Below are 18,695 nucleotides of genomic sequence, written 5' to 3'. Positions count from 1 at the left end.
CTTGCAAATGCTAACAAAAACTTTTTACACTATATATTTTATAACAATTGAAGTACATAGAAGAACTAAATACTTTATAAGTGTGCAAAACATGCATTTTTCTCCAAATGCCTGGATACCTATAATTTTGAATCCAAAAATATATTTGTTGATCAGTTTTCAATTAGAAAATCCATAGCTGGTGCTTTTATTCACATTTACTGAAAATATATTTGAGATCTGATAATTTTCCCTCTATAAAATGATAAACTTTAGTGATGAACTTCGAAGAAATACCATGGGTAAATACACGTTATTCTGTGAAATCCAAGACATTTTTGTGAGAATTTTCAATTACTGAAAAGCTGATTTTCGAAACCTGAGGATCGGACTACCTTAAAACAACACACAAAGATAAAGTGCATGCATCATTGTAGAAATTGAAAATGCAACTTTTGAATGATTTGGAGCATTTTTGGTTTTCTTTCTTCTTTGAAAATTTAGTTACAAATGTTGATTAAAGTTATTTTGTAACAGTTTTATTCAATATCAATGTTTTGCAGTTAGTGAATCAATATACCTATCGTAGCATGAGGGGTGTGTATCTTCCCACCCTTTTATTTTAGAATAAGCATTCAACATGTTCAGCAATAATTTCATACACTGCAATAAGTACAATAATCAAGTATTTTAAAAAAATATAAAAATGAAACAACTTTGAACTTCTTGGGTAAAAATGATCTGATAGAGGTTGAAAGCAATTCTCTAAGATGGAGAAAATGACTTCAAAATTTAATATGTTTGAAGATTTGTTCTTGGAGTTCTTTTTACTCTTTAAGTGGAAAGGCCTAAAATTAGACTATAAGACTATTATATTATGAAACCCCTACAGTATTCCTATGCCTAATCAATACTATGAACGACTCAGATTCTCCGTTTGTGCCGTCTACTCATCATGGCCTGCAGGGGGTCACAAGATGGAACTTCTTTTCGCTTCAAGTTCCCTCGAGATGTTGAACACGATCCCTTGTTCGATTCCTCATCCACTTTATTTCTATTATCTTCATTCAGTCTACCTGAACTAAAGTTTCTCTGTCCTCTATATCCTTGAGTCAACTCTTCCCTTCTGAAATTTTGTGGTACATTTTCTTTGTGTTGTGCAGTCTCCAGACTAAGCGAGTTGCGTCTTTGCTGTCTGGTTTTGCTGCTGTGAATGTTTCTAACATAGTTGCTATGGCTCTGAAAACTGTCATCCGGATCAATTCCCAGAGGACGCTCCTGTTGGTCAACCTTGTGAAGCTGCTCCAGGTGGGAATAAGTACTCTGTACACTCTCGGGATAGTTGTCATGGTGACCTGTATGCTGTCGGGGGTGTCTTACTTGTGGTCTCTTAAAAACAGAACCGTCTACAACAAGAAATTATGATTCTTCAAAACCAGAGAAAAATAATTTGCTTTCCAGTCCAGTCCAAAAATTCCCTTTAAATATGAAGATATTAAAATCTTAAAGATAACACAGGAATGAGGGTCAGAAAATTTTAAATAAAGAAAACTCACTTGAGGCTTTGGCTCAGGTAAAATATAAAACAGCAACAGATAAAAAATTTGCGACATCTGACATTAGAATTTTTTTAAAGATTTGTGCTCTCTTCTCCAAAACAGCCTTACCTGATTTCAGGCTGTGACCATGACCTTCACCTTGACCTTCACCTTGAAAAAGAAAATGAAGTTTCTTTCCCATTTTCTTTATAAGCCACAAATAAATTGACAATATTCTCAAAAAAAAAAAAAAAATAAAAAATAAATATCTATACAATATCATAACTTTATTTTTATGTTAATATTTAAAATTCTAATAATTCAATTCATTATCCATCCACTAACAATTCTTGACAAAAAGTATATGCCTAGACTTACCGTTACAAATTTGTGTGACGGGTAATTGGCCGCTAGGAAAGATTCGATTAGGCTGATAGGAGGGAGAATGGAATCGAGGAGGAACACTAGAATAACTACTGCAGGGATACGACATACTCTTAACGCTCATGTTATCATCCCCTATTGGAGTCTGATATCCCTGCTCCAAGGCCAGCACTCGGTCATTCATTCCCTGCATTACGGCAGTAAGCTGAAATAGAAAATGGGTGAAAACTTAGTATTTTTACATATCTATTTCATTCAATACATGTATATATTGACTTGATATTAACATAAGATTCAGCTCAAGCTCTTAAAAAATTAGGAAGGTCTCACCTAAAATGTTTCAATATTATATATTATAAATGTTCATTACGTGCATTTTTAGACAGCTTCATTTCTGTCAAATTTTGGGATTTTTTGTTTGTTTGTTTGTTTTTTTTTTTTAAATATCTCCATTTGTAAATAACCACTTGGTGAGAAGACCACTTTAAATATCAAAAGTGTTGCAAACACATGTAGACATGGAACTTCATTGACAATATACCAACCTTAGACAACTGAACATGTATATCCCTGATATTAGCCATGCTTAGAATGTCAGACATGTCTGTGGTTTCACTTCTCTCTTTGTCAAAACTTCCAATCTGATAGCTGAAAATTATTACATGATAAATCATTTTTTCCTACATTGAGGAAGTCTTAGCATTTTCTTCATAAATTTGTATCTCTTTTAAAACTGATGACTTTACTTGTAAAAATTACATCTGAAAACTTGTGTGAATAAAAAGCATTTTACAAATGATCTACCATTATAAATACTGCACATCAAACAAATGAAAGAAAGGAGTATCCTAAAAATAGTAAAATACCAGATTACATAAACAGAACTGAAGGTTATGAAATACTTGTTTTTACAATGTGAATTTAATGTAACAAATAAAAATTTTTCAAGTCAAATTTATGAAATTAAGGTTTAAAATAGATGTAAATAACCAAACCAAAAAACCCAAAACCAAGCCGAAAATTTACAGAACTGACCCGACTCGAAAATTTTTGGAACCATGACAGCCCTAGCAGCACGAAAACATTATAAATTTTCCTCCATACAATTTTTGACTTTTAATGATGTCTACTAATGACTATACAGACCTGGTCAGGTATTGGATGACCGAGTCTGAAGGCTGAGGTTAACCAATACCTGACCAGGTCTGAGCAGACAAAATTCAATAGCTATAACTGTTTTATTAAATAATCAGGAATTTTACAACATTTTTGACATTTAAGTTCTCGTCTCCAACAAATATAAATACTCATAATATAATATGTAATGTCATAACACATTATATTTCAATACTTTAACAACTGTTTGAAAGTGGAAAACAATACAATAAAACAATAAATACTCAACCCTTTACTAATAAAGGAGTTTAGTCTCTTCAATACTGCATGGAGTCTGCCATGTTTACATTCACAACAACACATGCTTTAGAATGGGCATTATCATTGGTAAAAAAAAAAAAAAAACAAGAGGCCCATGGGCCACATCGCTCACCTGAGCACATTGGCTAGGAAAAAAAGCAAAAATCAGTTCAGTATTGAAAAGGGTACACAGACACCTCGGCCCAACGACACCTCGGCCCGTCGCGCTTGACACCTCGGCCCTGACAGGTCGGCCCAAAATGATTGACACCTCGGCCCATACTAAAGACACCTCGGCCCAAGGAATTTTTTTTTTTAGAATAATTATCTGTATTCACTATGGTAATATAAATGTATGTATGTTTATAAGGACGATATGTATACGATAAACGGGCAAATAATTTCAGAATTTTTGAACGAACGACAGCATAGATGTCAGCTGCTGTATTTATTGAGTGGGAGATAGGAGATCTATTTATTTATTTATTTTGTTGCTTATGAAAATGCAACTTTATTCATTTCATAATATTTAGAATTCTTTTACTTAAAAATCACTTTGTAGTAGGGGCGTATTGTACACTTAACTATATATAATAATTATATTTATAAACCAGTGCACAGTAGCATATGTCCTTAGGTATTCTGTCCTGATCAATAAGATGTCTTAATTGATTCTTTTTAGCCTGCTCGTAATTAACTCCTCATTGTCACCACCCCATATGACACGCGCTTGAGACTTCGAAGGATGCGCTGCGTCTTCTTGTTTGTTTAACGATTAGCACTATGTGATAGACAATTTTTTTTTTAATTACCGTCAATTTACTCTCGGAAGATTATTCAATTATTTTCTTTTTTATTTCATGGATATATATAATAATATAATCCGTCGCATATAGTCCCTATAATAATAAAATACTTAAGAAAATATCAAATAAATATGTTTAAAATAATACATTTTTGTTTGTGCCGAGGTGTCTTTTACGTGAGCCGAGGTGTCTCAAATCTTGGGCCGACCCGTCACGGCCGAGGTGTCAATGGGCCGAGATGTCGTTGGGCCGAGGTGTCATTGGGCCGAAGTGTCTGACATTCTTGAAAAGTTAACGGGGGGGGGGGGGGGGGGGGGGAAGGGGGGGGGGAGGGATTTTAAACTACCTAACAATGCTTTCATATCAATATAACAAATGACTTTGCTGTTCTTGAGCAGAAGATTTTTTCCCATATATTCATTTGTAAAAATTTGATCCCCCATTGTGGCCCCACCCTACCCCTGGGGGCGCTCATTTCAACAAATTTCATTTTATACTACCCAACAATGTTCAATATCAATTTGACTAATCATGGCTTTTCTGTTCTTGAGAGAAAGATTTTTTCCTATAAATTCCTAGATGTAAACTTTGATCACCCATTGTGGCCCCACCCTACCTCCGGGGTCATGATTTGAACAAACTTGAATCTACACTACCTGAGGATGCTTCCATATAAATATGACCAATCATGTCTTTGCTTATCTTGAGAAGAAGATTTTTAAAGTTTTTTTCTATATACTCTTATGAAAAACTTTGACCCCCCCCATTGTTGGCCCCACCCTACCCCCAGGGGTCATGATTTGAACAAGCTTGAATCTACACTACCTGAGGATGCTTCCATATAAATATGACCATTCATGGCTTTGCTGTTCTTAAGAAGATTTTTAAAGATATTTTCCTATATATTTCTATGTAAAACTTTGATCCCCCATTGTGGCCCCACTCTACCCCCGGGGGTCATGATTTGAACAAACTTGAATCTACACAACCTGAGGATGCTTCCATATATAAATACGACCAATCATGGCTTTGCTGTTCTTAAGAAGAAGATTTTTAAAGATATTTTCCTATATATTTCTATGTAAAACTTTGATCCCCCATTGTGGCCTCACCCTACCCCCGGGGGTCATGATTTGAACACACTTGAATCTACACTACCTGAGGATGCTTCCATATAAATATGACCAATCAGGGCTTTGCTGTTCTTAAGAAGAAGATTTTTAAAGATATTTTCCTATATATTTCTATGTTAAACTTTGATCCCCCATTGTGGCCCCACCCTACCCCCGGGGGTCATGATTTGAACAAACTTGAATCTACAGTACCTGAGGATGTTTCCACATAAGTTTCATCTTTCCTGGCCCAGTGGTTCTTGAGAAGAAGATTTTTAAATGATGCCATTATTTTTTCACTAATTCCTAATTATCTCCCCTTGAAAGAGGGTGTGGCCCTTCATTTGAACAAATTTGAATCCCCTTCACCCAAGGATACTTTGTGGCAAGTTTGGTTGAATTTGGCCCAGTGGTTCTTGAGAAGAAGATGAAAATGTGAAAAGTTTACAACAACAATGCCAACGACAACAGACAACAGACAAATTTTGATCAGAAAAGCTCACTTGAGCCTTTGGCTCAGGTGAGCTAAAAATGTTAGCAAACCTATGGTTGGTCAAGAGGGAAAATCCAAATAAACCTCCTGAACTTCATTTTGAGGTGAACTAGCTCTTAGGAAGAGAATCTGAACCAATCAGAGAGATCAAAATTCCTGATCATTTAATAAAATATAATGTACCTGGACAGCTTGTCGACAAACAGAGTGTATTTTCCTCTTGCAGAGTCCAAGTGGTTCACAGCTCCCTTATACTTTCGTCCAATTTCCTCCTTACACGTGGCACAGGCCATCTTGTAGTAAGTGCTACAAGGAAATGAAAATGTATTATGTCCATACGTAGGCTCTATAAACTATCTTCTCTATTGCTATAGAAAATAACTTCTACCTTAAAAGTCTGTTTATGCTGGTAAAAGTTTATAGTTTTAAAGAAATGACAAATTAATATTTAACCAATGATCACAATTTTCTGTTTATATGAAAAACTTTTCTACACTAGATTTTTCTTTACTTGTAACCAATGAGAGGTGTATATCTGCATGTGCAATTAATAATTTTTTCTATTCAACTACATAAAATTTTAAAGACTAACCAGAGGCCCATGGGCCACAATGCTCTCCTGAATAAAAGTTTACAGATGGATGGATGCAAGACAAAATGTGATCAGAAAAGCTTACTTCAGCTTGGAGCAGTAAAAATATGGTCTTTCTAACCATAGCAAAACCTTTCTAATTGAACATATCATATACATGAAGAAAAATATCTAATCTAATTAACACTTGTTATGGACAGTCGATTGCAAACTCTATTGCAAAATATTTCCAACAACCATCCCTAATAATTGAATGCACACCTTGGCATCCTAAATGGTTGATTTATGCACCATCTTAAATCCTTGACTTCAAAGCGACTATGGCCCATAAGGCAAGCCCTTCCCAATCACTGAGTGATGGGTTTGTACACTTACCTTCCTGCATCAAAGCCTGTACTTGCTGTCTTCATTTCTTCTTCCACTACTGCACTTGTTACATCTGTTAAATTACTTTTTGAATGAAATTATATGAAATTGTGATCAGCAAGATACTGTATGTGTACTTTAAACATAGGTAATCAAAGATTACGAAGCTCACCTCGACGAATGTTATCTATAAGTGAAGCAAATCTCACATCATATTTTTTTTCTAGTTAGTGTAGATCAATATCCATGCAAATTTGGTTAAGTAGGACTTAAAATTACTTGGAAATAGACCTGCTCAAAAAACTTTTAACCTGTTTACTAATCAACAAAATTTTGGTCAGTTCTAACATCCAAAGCAAGTCTGGAAGTTTTCATCCTTAGAGGCACCATCTATGTTAGTTTAATCATAACAGGCCATAATATTATATAGCTACTCCAAAAAAATTATGGGAATGGACCTATTATAGATGCTCTAAATGATAAATGTAAATAAGGCAAAAGAACCAGGTCTGTCACAATCTCTTGATTAAGCTTTAATAAGCAATAGACCTATATAAGCAATAGATATTTCTAAATAATTCCAGTCTTTTTTAATGAGATACAGAGTCTTAATTGTTACCATCAACCTCCCATAATCAGCTGTATTTGTAACCTTTTAGCTATAAATAATGTCCTGTGTGTAACATGTGGACTTTAAGCAACAGTGCGATTATACTCAAATTTGAGGGATGCATTTATGAAAGAAGAAGAATTTGAGAATGATATATGTTCGGTCCTACTAACAGAGAACTCTAGAGAACAATAGAGAACTCAATGTTTATTTGGTAAATTCAATTAAATTTCATGCATAATTGAGTTGATTTTTACTTTATAAATCATTTTCTTTGCATACAATCAACAACAAAATAATTTTATGAATGTTTTCCCTTGAAAATACATAAATAGTTGAAACATCTAACAAAATAGATGGTTAAATATTTTATGTCATCCCGTTTCAAAAACGGTGTTTACTGAATAATAATAATTTTATCACATAATTTTCAGTTCTTTTTACATTTCTTATATTTAATATTATTTTTAAGTTATATCGAACACTTAAGCAATTTATTCTGGTGCAAAACATTTTGATAAACATAATAAAAATTACATGTTTACACTACATAATATAATTAATTTCTTATTACATTTTTCACAAAAGGTATATGATAAAGTCATCATGGATTAGCATGATTAGTATTCCGTTAAAATTAGACATAAAACATAGAAAAATATTCTTTTTTCAAATTTAACTTTTGTTTCTGTGTAATGTACTGGTTATTTGAAACATAAATATATTTCATTTACAGACAATAAATAATTAAAGATCATTAGGGTTCTGTAAGGTTCTTTAGAGTTCTCTGTTCATAGTAGTACCAATACATGTCTGTTGCAACATTTAAAATTGGTATTTATGACACAAGTTGTATCAGTTACATGCTTTAAAAAGTTTACTTTGCCCAACCGGACCAAAAAGTTGAAAAAAATCATAAGCATTAATAGATAAACAATATATACTTTACAGGTCTTACTATTTAGTGTTATTGTCCTCGATATATCGTCTATGCAAACCCATGCTGTAGAATCCCCAACAATGACATTACACTGAGCACATTGAAACACCATTGGAGGTTCATCTATATTGAATGACGACTTTGGCGAAACCGAGTTATGTAGAATCACTTCTTGGTGCTGCATGTCTCCCATATTACTGTGTTGACGTAACAGACGTTTGTCAACTTCTTAAACTTTGCAGCTTCCCGCAATTTTTGGAAGGGGCAGTAAAGCTAGCTTATATCTATAGTACTAATAAATGTTATGAGCTCTTAAAGTTTGTTAAAAAGCACAATTAATTTATAATAAAACAACGATTCGCTATTACAAAAGGATAGTACTGTAAGAAAAAGATATCGTGCAAATATATGAAAAATACGAAACTGAGGAACTATAAAAACATAATGTTCTTTTTACCTCATCAGTGCAGAAGAGTTTAACTGTGACAGACGATGTCGAAGATGAAATTATGTTTACCCAGAGCCCTGAAAGTAATGTCAAGGCATGGGTTCTATGGAGTAGAACAAAACTTACCTTTATTGACCAATGAACACCATTCTATTCGTCAATTGTGCAACTTTTTCCCGATTTTTTGCCGTATTCCGAGACACCAAATTGATGACCAATTCCAAACTACAAAACAACCAACTTTGTTAGACAATCGTCCAACTGTGTGTCATCCCTGGTTAAGACTCAAAACAGGCCAAGACAAAGAGGATGTAGAAGATATTGAAGAAAGAGTCAGCTCAAACGAGGGTTTAGATGCCAAGCTGATCAATGTAAAAATCTATTGTTAGTAAAAATTGTTGACTTTTCATTCTTTCTGTGCAGTTTTAATTTTTATCTGTACTGTATACGGTTTAATATATGGTAATGTTACTTACACTTCTCTTTGGTAAAATTGAATATTGTTCAATATTTATTTATAATAAAGCTTGGAGCTACAAGCAAATGTTCATATTAACATATAAATTATGAGAATTAATATTTATTTTGAAATTGTGCATTGTAGAGATCCTATCCTGATTATGATGAAGATGATGTTGCTAAATCAAAACCTAAACAACTGATGATAGTTGTTGGCTCAACACGATTAGATGCTGTTATTACAAAAGCCTTTGGGATCAGCAGATCGTAGGAAATTTGTCTTTTTCTCCTTCTTAAAGCTTTCTCTTTATCTATCTTTCTGTCTTTCTCACTTGCATCTGCAGGTACATGTATAACTTGATCGATCACACCCTGCAACAGTGGGGATGAAATTAAGGACGATGACTAGAGAAAACATCCATTCATGGCTGTAATTTATACACTGTTCATATGTGCTAAAATGTGAAAATAATGGAAGAATGAAGTGGTGTATACATTTTGATTCAAATTAATTTTCATTTTTCAGAAAAACAGAAGAGAAACTTGCAACAAAAAACTGCTTGGTCAATGGGAAACTTCCTCAAAAGAAAGCAACACAGGTAGACACTGTAAACTGTACTCTAAATTGTTCTTTCTTTGCTTACAAGTTTCTAAAAACTTAAAAAAAATATTGACATTGAAAATATTAATGAAGCTGTTATTTAAAAAATATATTAATTACGTATTCTTTAAAATAAGATTGGTAAGGCCTAGTGAAAATGAAGAAACATATTCTTGTTTGACAAACAGAATTGATCCAGTTCTAATGAAATGTAATAGATTTAATTACAATTCTATTGCTTTTTATAAATTTAATTGAATAAGCTAATGATTACATTTAGAGATATTGCTATTAGCAAACACGTGTAAATACTTCAAATTTTTGTTTTAGACACAAAAGAATTGTGTAATCATGAGTAATGAGAGTTTCAAAAATACTCTCTAAAAGCATGTCTTGTCTGAAAATTTCTTGAGTTAAGTTTACTAGGCCTACTGTTTAGGGCTGTCACAGTTCCCCGAAATAACCAAAAACCGTGGCCCAAGTTGTTCGGTTCAGTTTCAGGTTCACTTTTCCAGATTTCGGTTTGGGTATGGTTTATAATTAAAATCTGTTTTAAACCAAAAAATAACGTCAAAATCAAAAGCACAAAATGACGATAATAGTGATAAATAAACATCACAATTGAAATCTACTTCATCCATGACAAAAAAAATTCTTGGCTTCTCTTGCCAAGTTATTTATTTGGAGATGAAGAGTTTCATGTTTTCTCGTGATTATGGGGATGGGTATCATAGTTTAAGGATATAAATGAACTTTTGTTATGTGACTCAAACTGTAGGAGGAGTAGCATTTTGAAAGAATTTCACAGAAATTTCAATTTTTAGTAACCATGTAACCATGGCAACACTGTTCATTAAAAAAATATTTAGAATTATGTATCTTGGTATACTGGTTTATTGAAATAGGACCAAACCTGTAGGGGAATTAGCATTTTGAAAAATTGTTTACAGACAGACAATGGACACCTTACTATCCCATAACAGCTTCTGCTCTCTGACCATCAGAGCTGAAAAGTGGCAGATTCAGGTTAAATTCAAGTTTCATGCACCTTTAATGTACTCAACTGACTAACATATGACAATTTTCTATTTTTAGATAAAAGTTGGAGACTGCATTGATATTGTCTTGGATCAAATGACACGTATTACAAAGCTCAAAGGACTCGTATTTTAGATGTTATATCAGAAAAGACAAAAGCAGGCAGGACAAAGATGATAATAAGACTGTGGAAAAAACCTTTTCATGTGGAGATGACTTGATTAAGCTAGAATGAATAAAATTGTGACAAAATTTATTTCCCTATTAGTTGAAAATTAATTGGTGTAGCATACATACAAACATTTCAAAACTCTTGATCACGGCTAAAATTTGTTTTCACAAATAGCTGAATTAAGATTATAACAAATTTTGTTTATTACAACAGAGTTTATCTTGATCTTACACTCATTTAGTTTGAACAAGATCAATTCATCGAGGGAATGGTACTGTAAAACAATTGTCTGGAAGACAAAAGACAAATATAATTTGGGTCATTAAAAAATCTTCTCAAGAACCACTGGACCAAAAAATATTAAATTTACGTGGAAGCTCCCTCAGGTAGTATAGATAGTAATTGTTAAAAACATTGCTCAAATCAATTGTTCAAATCATGGCAAAAAAGGGGATCAAAGTTTTACATTGAAATATATACAGAAGAAATTTTTAGAAATCTTCACATAAATTACCAGACCAGAAAAGGTGAAATGTATATGAAAACTTCTTGAGGTAGTGTAAATTGTAAATTATTCAAATCATAGTCTGAAGCCAATTTTCAAAAGTCAACATTTTTGAATGATTTTTAGTTTCTTTTGAGCCGAAGGCTCAACGAGCTTATGCTATGGCCATTTGTACGGTGTGCATAAACTTTTTAGAATATGGGCCATAATTCAAGAAGCCCTTGGCCAATTATTGTCAAATTTGTCACAGGGTATCCTTGGCCCAAGGGCTCCTGTTTATACTAAAACTAGGGTTGTGACCCTTAAACAAGGGGAGATAATTAGGTAAATAAAACCATAAGTACTGGTTGCTAAAAAATCTTCTCAAGAACCACTTGGCAGATTATCACCAAACTTACACAAAAGGATGAGGATATATTGAAAATAAAAATTGTTCATGGTATCACCCTGGGGCAAAGGGCGTGGTCTCAAGGTCACTTCAAAGTTGACCAAAAATTACATTTTATTAAAATGTTGATATTTTGCTTACTAGAAGGACTAGGATCATCAAATCTTGTCAGTTGATGCATCTAAGGACTTCATATCATGTTGACTCAAAAGTAGGTCACAATGACCTACTTTTTAAATTTTGCAGTCATTTTTTTTTTCTCTTTTATTAAAACATGGTACATAAATAATTCAATGTACAGAAAATCATAATACATACATTGCATAGAAATTTATAAATCAAAATCACAAATAATTGCCTACTTCTAGATACAGATTATCATTAATTACATGTGCTTTCCTTAGAATCACGTTTTGTAAACAAAGACAATTTTTTATCTTATTTCGAAAAACTTCTATATACATGTTTTCTTTTTGAAATCTACATTTCATTTTATATTTATAAATGGTAAAACAAATGAATGACAATAGATTATTCAATCTAGTTGTTTTTAAATTGATTTCATTGTAAAATCCAAGTACCAGTATTTTCCATGTAATTTCAAAACCCAAAAACAAACTAATTTTTTTCCAAATATTTTCACAAAGTTTACACCTGTACAGGAGATGTTCAGTGTCTTCAACAACCATACAATATTCACAAAAAGGTTCTACATCTTTGTTCCATTTACTTACATTTAAGTTATTGTTCAATATGCAATTCAATAATTTATAATTGAATTCAGCAACATTTTTTTCATACATATACTTAATTTTAGCTAGATATACATTTTTCCAGACATATTTGTAACTAAGATCAAAAGCCTTTTGCCACATATTTTCATAAACTGATCATTGAAACTTTATGTTTACCAAAATTGAATAATAAAAATCACATTTAAGGTTTGCTACAGTTCTTACACTATTATCTCTAAATAAAAATGACACTTCGTTTTTAATATTAATAAATTTTGCATATGTACAATCAAAATTGTTTTTGTATTCTCTGAGTGCCTTCTTTATCATGATATATTCAGAGTGTATTGTTTTTCTTTTCCAGTATATTATAAAAGTGTTCAATACTAAGGAAGTTTCCATCATTATCAAATAGATCTTTGATATATAGAATATCACTTTTTATCCATTTTTTCAAAACAAAGAGGTTTAGAATCATACTGAAACAGATTATTGTTCCAAATGAATTCCGATAAAAATTGGTCTCTCTTTAAAGCACAAATTTGTTTAACTTTTTTTACAGTCATTCTTTTTCAAAATGACTTAGAGGCATATTCTGAACAATTTAAGGCCTATGATCATCAAACTTTGTCAGTTGATGCATCTTGGATCCTCAAAGTACGTCACATAAAAAGTAGGTCACCATGACCTACTTTTTTAAATTTTATGGCTGATCTTTTTAAAAACATTTAAGTTCATTAATTCGAATACTGAGAGGTTTAGAATCATTAATTCTTGTAAGATGATGCATCTTTGGGCCAGAAAACATATTTATTAAAAAGTACGTCACAGTGACCTACTTTTAGAACTCTGCAGGCATTTGAGTTCAAAGCATCTTAGAGTTATATTTTGAAAATTTTAAGGCCTATGATCATAAAACTTTGTAAGTTGCTGCATCTTGGGTCCTCGAAAAACGTCAACTGAAAACTAAGTCATTGTGACTTACTTTTGAAATTTTATGGCTATATTTAAATATTTTGGGTACCATTTGGCGTAGAATCATCAAACTTTGTCAGTTGATGTATCTTGGGTCCTCAAAGTAGGTCGACTTAAAAGTAGGTCAATATGACCTACTTTTCAATTTATATGGCTATAATTAAACATTTTCGGGTACTAATTGGCTTAGAATCATCAAACTTTGTCAGTTGATGCATCTTGGGTCCTCGGAGTAAGTCGACTGAAAAGTAGGTCACCGTGACCTACTTTTGAAAATTTATGGCTTTAATTAAATATTTTCAGGTACTAATTGGCTTAGAATCATCAAACTTTGTCAGTTGACGCATCTTAGGTCCTCTGAGTAAGTTGACTGAAAAGTAGGTCATCATGGCCTACTTTTGAAATTTTGTGGCTTTATTTAAATATATCGGGTACTAATTGGCTTTAAATCATCAAACTTTGTCAGTTGATGCATCTTTGGTTCTTGGAGTATGTCAACTTAGATGTACGTCACTCTGACCAACTTTTGGAATTTTATGGCTATTTTTAAATATTTTCGTGTACTAATTTGCTTAGAGTCATCAAACTTAGTCAGTTGATGCATCTTGGGTGCTTGGAGCACGTCGACTGAAAAGTAGGTCACTGTGACCTGATATAATATTTTTCAGGTACTAATTGGCTTAGAATCATCAAACTTTGTCAGTTGATGCATCTTGGGTCCTTAAAGTATGTCAACTGAAAAGTAGGTCACTGTGACCTACTTTTGAAATTTTATGGTTATAATTTAATATTTCGGGTACTAATTGGCTTAGAATCATCAAACTTTGTCAGTTGTTGCATCTTGGGTCCTCGGAGTATGTCAACTGAAAAGTAGCGCTAGGTCAACGTGACCTACTTTTGAAATTTTTTGACTTTATATAAATATTTCAGGTATTATTTGGCATAGAATTATCAAACTTAGTTAGTTTATCCATCTTGGGTCCTTAAAGAATGACAAGTGATAAGTAGGTCACTATGACCTACTCTCTGGTACTTATTGGCTGAGAATCTTCTTGGGTTCTCAGAGTGTTTTTTCTAAAATGTAGATTATGATGACCTACTTCTGGAATTTCAAGGCTTTATTTAAATATACAGGATACTTAGAAGCTTCAATTAGAAGTGATACTGCTTGTACAATTTATCAGAAGAGAGATTCAAGGCCCTTGGGCCTCTTGTTCATATTTATATAGATATGTGAATTTTCATAAAACAACTTATTTGGGGAAACAAAAAGAGATACGGGTAACTGAAATTTTGGTAAAACTTGTGTTTTCACTATAGAAATCAATGGAAAACAGAAAACATCTATCCTCCCACCCTGTGAAACAAAAATTCTTTTTTACAGATATTTCACAAATTTATTGTTTCATGGGGGAGGGGCAAAAACAGCAAAAGAGGTCATTTTATTACCAATTTCAATGAGGTTACAAATTAAACAAGCTAATTCATAGAATTTGTGTCCTCTGCTTAAGTAAAAAGATGGAGAAAAGGAAAAAAGTTCAACATTGACCTTTCATCTTTTGGCCTTTCAGTCAACAGAAGTCTTTTTAAAGTTGAAGAAATTCATGACCAAAAGTTTCATTGTAAAAGCTTACAGAAAAACTAAAATAATGATCTGAAAACTATGCAAAATTTATTTCTGACCATGGCCTTTGACCTTTTGACCTCAAAATCAGTATGGGTTTTTAAGGCCATGGGCAGTTGTGACATAAAATTTCATTGCAAAATCTCAAAGGATTCTAAAGATATAGCTTGGTAAAACAAAAAGTGTTACACAGAGAGAATGTATGAATTTATGACCTTGACCTCTTACCTTTTGACTTCAAAATCAACATGTACAGGGTTATTCTTTAGGCCAAAAGGAATTGTGAAATTAAATTTTATTGAAGAAAACTCAAAGAAAACTAAAGTTATCTAGAAAAAGTAATTTACAATGTATGAATTTATGACCTTTGACCTTTGTACCTCAAAATCAAAGGGGTCATCTTTTGGCCATAGGGAGTCGTGATATATACTTTCATTGAAAAAGCTAGAAGTCTTGAGATATCTTCCAAAAACGAAAGTGTTACACACAAACAGAATGTATGAATTTATGATCTTGACTTGTTGACCTCAAAATTAAAAGGGGTCTTCATTGGGCTATAGGGAGTTGTGGGATACAATTTCGTTACAAAGCTAATAGGCTTCTTGAGATGTATTGAAACGAAAGTTTTACATACAAGCAGAATGTATGAATTTATAACCTTGACTTTTGACCTTTCAACCTCAAAATTAACAGGAGTCTTTTTTAGGCCATATGGAGTTGTGGTATACAATTTCATTGCAAAAGCTAAGGTTTCTTGAGATACCGTCTGGAAACGAAAGTGTTACACATTAACAAAATGTATGAATTTATGACATTGACCTTTGACCTTTTGACCTCAAATTCAAAAATGGATATTCTTTAGGCCATAAGGAGTTGTGGTATAAAATTTTCAAGCAAAAGCTCAAATAAACAGAAATGTAATTTATGACATTGACCTTTTGACCTCAAAATCAAAAAGGAATACATGTATTCTTTAGGCCATAGGGAGTTGTGGTATTAGCAAAAAGCTCAAAACTCCTTGAGATATCGTCCGGAAACGAAAGTGTTACACAAGACATAAATACAGATAGACAGACGGACGGACGGACAGCCAGCCAAATATATATCCCCCGCTTTCAGTGAAAGCGAGGGACAAAATGTACATATCAATCTTATATGTTGAATTTTACAAAATTTTAACATACGGAAAGATTTAAGTAACATTTATCCATTTCTATGAGTATTTGAAAATCAAGTGATGTTTTAAAGCCTGATTTATGTGGATAACTTTTTAAACACCCCCCTCCCTCCCCCTTTATATAGAAGACTTGTAATTAAGAGCAATTAATTTTTTGACACTGGTTTTAAGATTTTACTAATGAACTCTTCTTTGCATTCTTTGCTTTGGTAAAATTTAGAAATTTATTTCAAAATTAAGGATTATCTCCCTCATGCATAGCTCTGATACTTCGACGAATTTGGACCCAGTCTTTGGCATATCTTTTTTCAGCTCTTCAAAGTCTTTTTTAATTAAATATTTCAGATTTCCAACGTTTCGGTATGAACATCACTGAAGAGACATGATTTGTCGAAATGCGCATCTGGTGCATCAAAATTGGTACCGTATAATATGATTTACATTGAAACAAGTTTTAATGGCCAAACTGCCATTTATATTGAACCCAATAGGTGTGAATGTAGGCGGGAAAAGAGAGTTAGCGTGCATAATTCTTTAGGAAATAACATTATTTTCCATAATGTTTGGTTGAGTGAGTTTGGTGCACTGGTAAGTTTTCTAGAGAGAAAGAGAGAGAGTCTTAATAAAGTTGTGGCTGCGGTAAGGTTAATTACTAATTACTATAGATGAACTAAGCTCTTAAGCACCATGTAAGCTATAGATATGTTTAATACAATTTACTCTTTTATAACACATTGCCTACATCTGCACTTGTCTCGGCTAGGAGTACAGAAAGGTACAAAAAGGTGGATATGTGTTTTTTTCATTGTAGTTAAACATGTCTTGATTTAGCCTACAACCCTGCAAAAACGGTTTAGTTGAAATAATATTTTCCAACGTTTTACTACATGTAGCAGTAAAACTATAGCTATAGACGACCATTCCAGCGAAGACCAGTAATGTGCTGTCGTAAATATTCGATCAGTACTAGTGGTTTCACATATGCCATTTAATTACTGATTTTTGATGTTATTGAAAAATTAAGCATAATCGCCTTACGAACATAATTGTTTTTGATGCATGAATTATGAACTAAATGTGAGAATAACAGTATATAATACAGCCTTTGATCTTTTGGATTACCTTTTACTTCAAAATCAGACCTATAGCAACAAATTTCAATTCAGTTGGGGGAAAGGGGTAAAACTTAACAGAAAAGGTACGTTATTTTTTTTAGGGGGATACAACCCTAAAATATATACTAAGTTATTGGAGGGGGGGGGGGCAACAGTATATTAGCTTTGTTCTCTATTGTGAAGTAATACACTCGAAATATTATTGGGAGGGGGCACGGACCTGTGCAATACAGTGCCAGAAATCGTTAAGGATTCAACATTTGATGCGTAGTTTAGAATGTAATACAAGAATACTCTAGAACTGAATCATTTGGTGTATCGTATTGTGAATCTCAAAAATGCAACATCATCTGTGCATGCACATTTGGACTACACAAGTATAAGAGTATTTTATTTGTAAGCCTGTTTTGAATTTAACTTATTTTCTTTTTATCTAGAAAATTTATAGGTCATTTGTAAGATCTGAAACCTGGCTTGCTGCACGTAAACAAAAATCTCATTTTTCCACAACAAAATTTAAATTGCTTTCAACGAAATAGTCTGATGGAAACCGGTAACCCTTCAAGACAAAACTTGAATTGAAAATTATAATAGTCGAAACTTTTTTATCTCTATGATAAGTTCAGGTATATGTTCTTCATTCTAGACAGGCCCGTAGGAAGCAGTTTCAGTTTGAGGGGGCACAGCCGTACATTTTCAATTGAGGGGGCACTATCAACCAAAAATTCCTTGACAAGCCAAAAAAAAAAAAAAAAAAAAAAGGTCACTAGACGTTTTTATTGAGGGTGCCCCCCCCCCCCCCCCCCCCCGGTTCCTACGGCCATGCTAGAAATATGAGAGAATCGGTGACAAAAAAGTTTTATAAAATGACAAACAATTAAACCCAACTTTTCTCCAGCGAGTGAGTACAAGTGTAATAAATCCAAGTGAGTACACGTGTTACGAATCCCAGTGAGTACACGTGTAATTCCAGTGAGTACACGTGTAATAGATCCCATCGAGTGCACGTGTAATAAATCCCTTTGAATACATTGTAATTATGATACCCTTTGAGAACGCATATAATGAATCCCAGTGAGTACACGTGTAATAAATCCCAGTGCGTACACGTGTAATGGATCCCATTGAGTGCACGTGTTATGAATCCCTGTGAATACATTGTAATTATGATTTCCTTTGAGAACGCGTGTAATGATTCCAAGTATGTACATGTATAATGAGGC

At 33.0% G+C, this 18,695-nt stretch overlaps 2 protein-coding genes across 5 annotated transcripts; one reads left to right on the top strand and one right to left on the bottom strand.

Moving 5' to 3' along the window:
• Positions 1 to 765: 765 nt before the first annotated feature.
• Positions 766 to 8,439, bottom strand: LOC133185894 (uncharacterized). Of its 3 annotated transcripts, none has more exons than XM_061321184.1 (7): positions 8,255 to 8,439; positions 6,696 to 6,759; positions 5,912 to 6,034; positions 2,447 to 2,549; positions 1,896 to 2,106; positions 1,647 to 1,688; positions 766 to 1,385 (listed from the first exon to the last, which is right to left on the bottom strand). In XM_061321184.1, exons 1-7 carry the CDS (start codon positions 8,427 to 8,429, stop codon positions 904 to 906), a joined length of 1,200 nt encoding a protein of 399 aa, XP_061177168.1. In that variant the 5' UTR covers positions 8,430 to 8,439; the 3' UTR covers positions 766 to 903. The 3 variants fall into 3 exon arrangements, with proteins under 3 accessions (XP_061177168.1, XP_061177170.1, XP_061177169.1); XM_061321185.1 differs by having other exon boundaries at positions 767 to 1,385; positions 1,647 to 1,676; XM_061321186.1 differs by lacking the exon at positions 1,647 to 1,688.
• A 283-nt stretch (positions 8,440 to 8,722) lies between these two features.
• Positions 8,723 to 11,038, top strand: LOC133185893 (uncharacterized). Of its 2 annotated transcripts, none has more exons than XR_009720969.1 (4): positions 8,723 to 9,068; positions 9,289 to 9,410; positions 9,670 to 9,742; positions 10,840 to 11,038. XR_009720969.1 is itself a non-coding variant. In XM_061321183.1 (4 exons), exons 1-4 carry the CDS (start codon positions 8,729 to 8,731, stop codon positions 10,915 to 10,917), a joined length of 600 nt encoding a protein of 199 aa, XP_061177167.1. In that variant the 5' UTR covers positions 8,723 to 8,728; the 3' UTR covers positions 10,918 to 11,038. The 2 variants fall into 2 exon arrangements, 1 of the variants encoding a protein (XP_061177167.1); XM_061321183.1 differs by having other exon boundaries at positions 8,723 to 9,055.
• The last annotated feature ends 7,657 nt before the right edge of the window (positions 11,039 to 18,695 follow it).

This window comes from Saccostrea echinata, unplaced genomic scaffold (genome assembly GCF_033153115.1).
Source record: "Saccostrea echinata isolate AGI-Se365-2 ecotype Australia unplaced genomic scaffold, CSIRO_AGI_Sech_v1 ptg000012l, whole genome shotgun sequence".
NCBI lineage: Eukaryota > Metazoa > Mollusca > Bivalvia > Ostreida > Ostreidae > Saccostrea > Saccostrea echinata.
The sequence above is the reverse complement of the archived record's forward strand: the minus strand, read 5'-3'. Positions and strand labels throughout refer to the sequence as shown.

Coding starts and splice junctions, on each gene's coding strand:
- LOC133185893 (XM_061321183.1), top strand. CDS start 8,729: ATGTCGAAGATGAAATTATGTTTACCCAGAGCCCTGAAAGTAATGTCA. Junction 9,056..9,288: donor TAGATGCCAAGCTGATCAAT/GTAAAAATCTAT, acceptor TGTGCATTGTAG/AGATCCTATCCTGATTATGA. Junction 9,411..9,669: donor GCCTTTGGGATCAGCAGATC/GTAGGAAATTTG, acceptor TTCATTTTTCAG/AAAAACAGAAGAGAAACTTG.
- LOC133185894 (XM_061321184.1), bottom strand. CDS start 8,429: ATGGGAGACATGCAGCACCAAGAAGTGATTCTACATAACTCGGTTTCG. Junction 6,760..8,254: donor GAGGACAATAACACTAAATA/GTAAGACCTGTA, acceptor GTAATTTAACAG/ATGTAACAAGTGCAGTAGTG. Junction 6,035..6,695: donor ACAGGCTTTGATGCAGGAAG/GTAAGTGTACAA, acceptor ATTTCCTTGTAG/CACTTACTACAAGATGGCCT.